This window comes from Biomphalaria glabrata, chromosome 3 (genome assembly GCF_947242115.1).
Source record: "Biomphalaria glabrata chromosome 3, xgBioGlab47.1, whole genome shotgun sequence".
NCBI lineage: Eukaryota > Metazoa > Mollusca > Gastropoda > Planorbidae > Biomphalaria > Biomphalaria glabrata.
The window spans coordinates 44,078,660-44,085,211 of record NC_074713.1 but is presented as its reverse complement, the minus strand read 5'-3'; the positions used below and the strand labels follow the sequence as shown (position 1 = coordinate 44,085,211).

The following is a 6,552-nucleotide window of genomic DNA, read 5'->3' as shown; positions in this document are numbered from 1 at the left end:
AAGAAGAACTTTTTTACTTTATTAAAGTCAAGTAACAAGGTAACAGAATTAACATAACTTTACAATACAAGTTTAAAAAAAAAATTGACAAAAAATCCGCAACCGTTTGCATAAATGTGTAAATAATATAGTAAATAGTCGTCTTTTCTAATAAATTTCCTCAAGTGTTTGTTACTATTAATAGTGAATAAAAGTGGTTTATTTTTATGAAAAAAAAAAAACAGCTTGCGTATGTGATTTAAAAAATAAACTTTTTCGCTTTCAGAAAAGAAAAAAAAATGGTGGTGCATCTGAACTTTGAATGGCTTGAAATATTGTGACGTCAGATCTAAACGGGACAGACGGACGGACAGACGGACAGAAAGGCCACACAAATCTAATAGCGTCTTTTCCCCTTTTGGGGGCCTCTTAAATTGCCATTTTAGAGACTTGTATTGAAAAATTGAATGTCAACTAGTAAGCTGATGAACTTTTACTCTTTATAATTGGGTCTAGTTCTCTTTACTTTAAGATTCTGTAGTTTCATCTGCTGTAGCTTCCGATGGTCTGAATTAGTCTTTTGTGATTCTGGTGGTCTCTTTATCCATAGTAGAATTAGTATGTTCATTCCTGTACAGGGCAGTCAGTGTCAAGCTCTGTTCTTCTTTCATTCGCTCTCTCTCTTTAACTATTTTTCCTCCCTCGGGGCTAACATTCGTAATGAGACTAGTAATATAATAACAGCGTTTTACTAAATCAACTTATCCTGTTATGTGATCGTATTTAGATGATCTAATGTTCTTCTTCAGAAGAACAGGTCCTCGGCTGGTTAACAAAGTTGGCAAAGATGTCCCTTAGCCACTTCTTCGGAAGCCAATCAGTTAGCCACTCGGCCACTTGCCCACTTTAACCCTTGATTTTATAACGACATTCTTAATAATCTGGGAGTGTTGCGTAACCTTTTTTCTTACAGTAAATACTTACGATATGTACTTAGCCACTGATGACCAGTTGATGGACTAGAATACATGAACACACACATCTACCTACTTTACAACCCAGACTTCACTTAACCTTAAAGAGCTTAAATCTCAGTTAAAAAAATGCATGTATTTAATATACATCGACAAACAAGTTACACATTTTAGTTTCTAGTATCTGTTACAAACTGCTGATCAACTTTCTTTCATCAACGAGTATTAGAGTCTAAAACAAAAAGTTGAAAAAAAAAAGGTAAAAAAAAAAGTATATTATAGGAATGCTATTAAGAAGTTTTGCAAAAATGTCTCAATCTATTGTCATGTCTTTTGGAGTAATATTAATTGTTTCCTTTAATACTCATAACTCTGGAAGAAACAGAATGAATGATTTAAAATACACTTTAATAAAAAGTCTACATTAACGTCCTCTATATTGCGGTCTGTTATAGCGTAAATTGTAAAAAAAAAACATGTTAAACTCCTAACTAACTTGTCAATTTATTTTAATTCAATGTTTAACTTTTAGCTAACTTTTCAATTTATTTCAGAGAAGTGGACATGGTGATTTTGGAGACACATTATTTATACCAAAGTAATCTGACTCCTACACACCATAGTAGATTGTATAACGAAGCGCCAAACCAGAAATATTCTGTTGTGAGTTCAGTGAACAAGCAAATACAATATCAATAACATAATTGGCTATGTTACTAAAGTATTCAATATATATCTATTAGTCAAAATTGGACCCAACCCCCAAAAACAAAAGTAACCCCATCTTTTTAAAGTGTAAGATTGTAAACTATCTGGCTTGCCATTTTCTTAAAATCTTCACCTTTACCTATCGCTGTATTAAATTGTCTTTAAAATAAAGATTTACATTTTAGCATGCATTCAAATAAAAACTGCTAAGAATATATTAGGAAAAACTAACCTAAGAATCTAAGCATTAAAAAAAAACGCATTTAGAGATATCGATATTGGCTATTATTCTTTCTCTCTCTCTCTCTCTCTCTCTCTCTCTCTCTCTCTCTCTCTCTCTCTCTCGATGAAACAAACAATTATTAGTAAGCACAAACTCCGTAGACTGTACATCACCAAAGCATAGCACAAATGACTTGGGAGAAAGCACTCAAGTGTAATAACATCACTGAAGCATAGCACAAATGACTTGGGAGAAAGCACTCAAGTGTAATAACATCACTGAAGCATAGCACAAATGACTTGGGAGAAAGCACTCAAGTGTAATAACATCACTGAAGCATAGCACAAATGACTTGGGAGAAAGCACTCAGGTGTAATAACATCACTGAAGCATAGCACAAATGACTTGAAAGAAAGCACTCAAGTGTAATAACATCACTGAAGCATAGCACAAATGACTTGGGAGAAAGCACTCAAGTGTAATAACATCACTGAAGCATAGCACAAATGACTTGGGAGAAAGCACTCAAGTGTAATAACATCACTGAAGCATAGCACAAATGACTTGGGAGAAAGCACTCAAGTGTAATAACATCACTGAAGCATAGCACAAATGACTTGGGAGAAAGCACTCAAGTGTTGATTTGATTTGATTTTTGATTTGAGGCACATCGGCCAAATTTAGGCCATATCGTGCCTGCAGTCCCCTAAGGATCCCTCTCTCTCTAAACAATATGGGCCAGATTCTATACAGTCATATCATTAAAATCAAGGTCTATTCACAGTTAAAATAGTAAAGGTAGTAAAAATTTAAATATTTGGTAAAAATCTAATGTAAATAGTGCATGTTCACAAATTCATAAATCAGATCTTCGTAGATAGCCCCACTTCCCGGATAAAGCCCAGTGCCTTCCCAGGGTCGACATTATCAAATAGTGTATTTAAATTAGTGACTCTAAAATATTTCGCCCTGACATCCTGGTATCTGGGGCAATCAACGAGGATATGTTCCACGGTGAGGCGAGAGTCATAGTACTCACAAAGTGGGGGCTCCTCTCTCTTCAGTACAAAAGAGTGCGTGATGTAGGTGTGGCCAATCCTAAGTCTGGACATGGTCGTGCTACCACGCCTTGTCAGACCCTTAGATGTGGGCCGCCACCTGACATCCGCCACAATCTGCCTGAGTTTACTGTGAGTCTCAGCCTCCCATCGGTTCTGCCACTCTCGATAGGTGGCAAAGGCAATACTTTGTCTCAGGTCCGAGTAGGGAATTTGGGTTCCTGACACCGCATGATTTAGGGCTCTCTTTGCTTCTCTGTCTGCGGCTTCGTTCCCCTCAATGCCAACATGGGAGGGGACCCAGATGAAGGTGACATCCCTACGGTCGGCTGTTATTTGGTCCAACAGCTTCAGGCTCTTATGTACCAATGGGATGTCAGTCTTCATCCGCCCCAAAGCTTGCAATGCAGATTTGGAGTCGGAGCAGATTATAAATTTCCTCCTTTCTGATGCTTTTACGGCCATAAGTGCAAGCAATATTGCGTGCAATTCGGCCGTAAAGATGGAGCAGCCATCGGGGAGTCTACGGGAGATTGTTTTGTTCCGAAAGGAGCAGGCACACGCGACCTTTCCCTCCATTTTGGATCCGTCTGTGTAGATGGTGCCACAATCTCCGTAGCTCTCCTGCAGTTTCCTAAAGTGGACTTGTAGTATGCTTGGGTCTGTATTTTCTTTTTTGAAATTGAGGAGGGATAAATTTAATTTGGGTTTATTCATTAGCCAAGGGGGGTTCTGAGGGGTTTCTATTTTAGAGATTTGGTCAATGGGTGGGGTTAAATTTTGGATGGGTTCTCTCATTCGAAGGCCCAACGGCTGTATGACGTTAGGCCTTCGATTGTATAATTCTACCTCTGTGGGGTTAAATATGGAGTCAAAAGCAGGGTTTGTGGGGTTGGATTTTAGCTTGACTATATACTGCATTGCAAGCTTTTTCATTCTTATATCCATGGGGAGTTCTCCAGCCTCCACATGGAGACTTGGGATAGGTGATGTACGAAACGCGCCGAGACAGAGACGCAGGGCAGCATTTTGTATTGGTTCCAGTATTTTTAGGTACGACTTCCTTGCTGCTCCATATATTATGGATCCGTAGTCTAGCTTGGATCGAAATAGACTCCGATAGAGCAGCAGCAAGGTATCTCTGTCAGCTCCCCAGTCCGTATGGCTGAGTACTCTTAGTATGTTTAATGACTTTTGGCATTTCTTCTTAAGTTCCTTAATGTGGGGGAAAAAATTAAATTTGGAATCTAAGGTGAGGCCTAAAAATTTTGTAGTTTTCACGACAGGGATCTTCTTTTTGTGTATAAATAGTTCAGGGTCTGGGTGGAGTCCCCTTAGATTACAAAAATGCATACTAACTGTTTTGGAGTCTGAGAATTTGAAACCATTATAGTTTGTCCAACCCTGAATTTTGTTTAAACATAACTGTAATTTTCTTTCTAAGGTGTTCATGTTTTTCCCATAAGTGAGAATGTCAAAGTCATCAACATACAAAGAGCACTCTACGCCAGGGGACAGCGCATTTATGATGCTATTTATTTTAATGTTGAACAGGGTGACTGACAGAATGCTGCCCTGGGGTACACCCATTTCCTGGTCATGAGTGTCAGAAGCGGAGTTGCCCACTCGAACCTGAAATTTTCGATCTTTCAGGAATTCCTCCACAAAACGGGGGAGGTGTCCCTTAAGCCCCATAAGCGCCAGGTCACGTAGAATGCCATGTTTCCAGGTTGTGTCATAGGCCTTTTCTATATCGAAGAATACAGCTACTAGATGTTCTCTTCTGAGTAATGCATTTCTAATATAAGCTTCCAGCCTTACCAGGTAGTCAGTTGTTGTCCGCCCCTGCCGGAATCCGCACTGGTAGTTTGAGATCACTTTATTCCTTTCCAGGTACCAGACCAGCCTACTGTTAATCATTCTTTCCATGGTTTTGCAGATGCAGCTTGTTAGTGCTATTGGTCGATAGTTAGCTGGGTCAGAGCCGTCTCTTCCCGGTTTAGGTATCGGTATAACTGTGGCTTTCCTCCAGCTGTTTGGGAAAGCGCCTGTTTGCCACACACAGTTATAGACCCCTAGCAGGACTGCCAATGAGGGTTCGGGAAGGTGCTTGAGGAACTGGTAATGGATTTCGTCTTCTCCAGGCGCTGTGTCATGTGACTTGTCCAGCGATTCACTCAGTTCCTCAAGCGAGAACGGTTTGTTGTAGTCTTCATTGTTCTCTGCCTGAAATCAATGGGGTGTCTTTCCTCCCTGGTTTTGACTTTTTGGAACTCTGGCGTGTAGTGTGCAGTGGATGATTTTTCTGCTATTGAGGATGCAAGGCAGTCAGCTATTTCTCTGGGGGACGTGACAGTTCGTCCTTGGTTTTTCAAATGCCCTATTGCATTTGATTATTTCCCTTTGATTCGCCTTACTGCCTTCCAAACCGCTCTAGCAGAAGTTTTGGCATCCAGACTGCCGACAAAACTTCTCCAGGAATTCCTTTTGGCTGACCGTATGGTTTGTCTAGCCTTTGCTCTAGCTATCCTGAATAGCTTTAGGTTTTCCTGGGAAGGATTCTTTATAAATGCAGCCAGTCGTTTTTTCCTATCGCCAATAGCGCTTTTGCAAGCTGTATCAAACCATGGTTTGCTAGGCCGTTTTGGATTTGCAGAGGTTAGGGGTACAACTTTCCTGGCTATACTTAGTAGCTTGCTAGCAAAGGTATCAGCTGGGTTCTGTTCATCGAGGATATTTTCTGTGATATCCTCGGAGCATCTTTTTTGGAATTGTTCCCAATCGGCCTTATTCAGTTTCCACCGCTGAGGTCGTCCTAATGAAGGGAGATTGTTAGTAATGATGATTGGGAAGTGATCACTTCCCCGTAGATCATTGCTAACTGACCATTTAAAGTCGTCCAGAAGTCCGGGGACGCATGCGGTGAGGTCAATGCATGTGAGTGATCCAGTTCCTGGGTGCAAGTAGGTCGGTGATGCATCATTAAGTATGCATAAATCATGTTGGAGGAAGATATCCTCCAGCATACGACCTCTTGTGTCGGTATTGTTGGATCCCCACATGGTGTTATGGGCATTGAAATCCCCAAGGATTAAATAAGGCCGGGGGAGTTGTTTCAATAGGTCCTCCATGTCTGTTCGGTTTAATGGAGCGCCTGGTGGTAGATACAGGCTGCAGCAAGTGATAACCTTGTGAAGGATTATCCTAGCTGCTACGGCCTGTAGTGTAGTCTGTAGTTCTACCCTCTCATGGGGGATGCTATCCATCACAAGGATACAGATTCCACCTGATGCTCTCTCTGCATCCTCAACATTCTTGCTGTAAGCACGGTAGCTTCGGAAGCTGATGCAATCTTTCAGAAATGTTTCCTGTAAGCAGACAGCTACAGGAGTCTCAGAGTCCATCAGTAGCTGCATTTCCTCGTTATTGGCCTTGAGGCCTCTACAATTCCACTGTACAATTCTGGAATCCATGGCTTATTCTAGATGACCTACTTGGAGCTATTTGGCCTTGGGAGGCCCCCGGAGGAGTTTCCCTTTATTCCAGTGACCTTGTTATTTTTATTCTTGGGTTTGGATGGTGAGGAGGACAACCCCCTTTTGGGGGAAGT

The 6,552-nt window shown here is 40.8% G+C and overlaps 1 protein-coding gene across 1 annotated transcript in view; it reads left to right on the top strand.

The window, feature by feature from the left end:
• Nucleotides 1-6,552, top strand: part of LOC106066193 (chitotriosidase-1-like) — a 51,414-nt gene that overhangs the window by 25,147 nt on the left and 19,715 nt on the right. The window contains exon 6 of the mRNA XM_013225162.2: nucleotides 1,508-1,616. Coding sequence (XP_013080616.2) covers nucleotides 1,508-1,616 — 109 coding nt within the window. The remainder of the gene's footprint in view (nucleotides 1-1,507; nucleotides 1,617-6,552) is intronic.